This window comes from Calidris pugnax, unplaced genomic scaffold (genome assembly GCF_001431845.1).
Source record: "Calidris pugnax isolate Ruff unplaced genomic scaffold, ASM143184v1 scaffold98, whole genome shotgun sequence".
Taxonomy (NCBI): Eukaryota; Metazoa; Chordata; class Aves; order Charadriiformes; family Scolopacidae; genus Calidris; species Calidris pugnax.
This window is the reverse complement of record NW_015090829.1, coordinates 879,119-880,719: the sequence shown is the minus strand read 5'-3', so window position 1 is coordinate 880,719 and position 1,601 is coordinate 879,119. Positions and strand designations below refer to the sequence as shown.

At 60.0% G+C, this 1,601-nt stretch overlaps 1 protein-coding gene across 1 annotated transcript in view; it reads left to right on the top strand.

Moving 5' to 3' along the window:
* Window positions 1-2: 2 nt before the first annotated feature.
* Window positions 3-1,601, top strand: part of LOC106887185 (SITS-binding protein-like) — a gene marked incomplete at its 5' end in the record, with an annotated part of 11,679 nt that continues 10,080 nt past the window's right edge. Inside the window, one exon of the mRNA XM_014940614.1 lies at window positions 3-41. Coding sequence (XP_014796100.1) covers window positions 3-41 — 39 coding nt within the window. The remainder of the gene's footprint in view (window positions 42-1,601) is intronic.

Here is a 1,601-nt window from a genome sequence, read left to right as displayed (position 1 = left end):
GCGTCCGCTGGACCCCGCTGCGCCCCGACCTCACCCTGAAGGTAACGGGGGCCCCCGCGCCCCGATCCGCTTTGTTTTGGGGGGGTGAAAATCAGCCCAAGCGGGGAGGGTCCGGCCTCGGCACAGCACTTCCCGGCGCGGTTGTGGGGTCGCACCGTGTTGGGGGGCATCTGCCAGAGCTGCCGGTAGCGGGGGGGGGGTCCCTGGTGGGGAAAGCCCCTGCGTGTCCCGATGCTGAGCCCCCAAAACCCGGGGGGGCCACAGCAGTGCCAGCAGTGCCCCCGGGGTGGGGGGGTCCCTGTTTAGATGGAGACGGATAAATAGGGCCCGAGGAGCACGGTGCCGGCCGGGGACACCGGGAGTCGGGAAGGTCCCCTCGGGCCCCGGGCACAGCCTGCAGCCCCCCCGGGACGGGGCTCAGCCTCGGCGGCTGCTGCACAAACCTCTGCTGGATTTGCTTTTTTTTTTTTTTTTTTTTTTTTTATCCTTCCCAATTTTCTCCCTCGGTTAAATGAAAGCAGACTCTGGAAACCAGCCTTGGGGAGGGGAAGGAAAAACCCCGCCAGAGCGTGGTGCCCTGTTGTGGGGAGCCCTCGGGATGGGGGATTTTTTCCCCTTTAGCCCCAAATCGCCCGTTGACATCGCTTTGGGCTGTTGCCTGAACTCACCCCCTGCCTGTGGGGCTGGTTTGCCTTTGCTGATGATAATTTGGGGCAGGTGAGAGGGTGAACAAATTAGAAGAGGGGTCTTTCCAACTTTTTTTTTTAAAACAGACCAAGAAACAAAACAAAACACAAACAAACGAAACCCCAAAACCAAACAATATGACCCGGTGAAATGTAAGATTTAAGAATAGGGGTGTTACTCCCTCCCCCTCTCTCCTCGCTGGTGTAACTCGCTCGGTGACACCCGGCACAGCTCTTCTCAGCATCCAGGGTTTCCACTTTAATAATTCACAGCTCCTGTGCCCGGCCCGGGTGAGACCGAGCCTCTCTCTGCAGGAGGGGGCTCGGGGATGGGGCTGGGGGCTCACACCGGTGCCTTGTGCTGAGCCGGGGATGGCCGGGTCCCCTCCCCAGCCCCAAACCCCCCGGGGGAGCCCGTCCCCGGCTGGGGGGTCACGGGGGGCTAAACCCTGCTGATCCCCCCCCAGGCTGGGAGGTGAAGCGAAAATTGCTGGTTTCTGGAAGGAGGCGGGAGAAGGACCGGGATGTGCTCCGGGACCGGCGGCGTCTGGAGATGGCTTCTTGCCCCACTGCCCCGGCAGCCCTGGAGGTGCCCCGAGCACCCAAACTGCTTCGGTCTGGCCGAGAGAGAGAGACTTTTAATTCTCAGCCCTGGGGGAAAAGCGGGGCTTGGCCTTGGGAGGGAGGGGAAACCCCCCAGGTGCCCCTGGGGACACGGAGATGCTGTGGAGATGGGCCCTCTCATCCGAAAACCTCCCTGTGTGGGTGCAGGGGGGGTGGCTGTGACTTCAGCCTTTACATTCACCCCAGAAACACTGCGGAAAGTAGCGAGGAGAGGTTTCTTTTTTTTTCTCCCTTTTTTTTTTCTCCCTTTTTTTTTTTCCCCTTTTTTTTTTTTCTCCCTTTTTTTTTTTC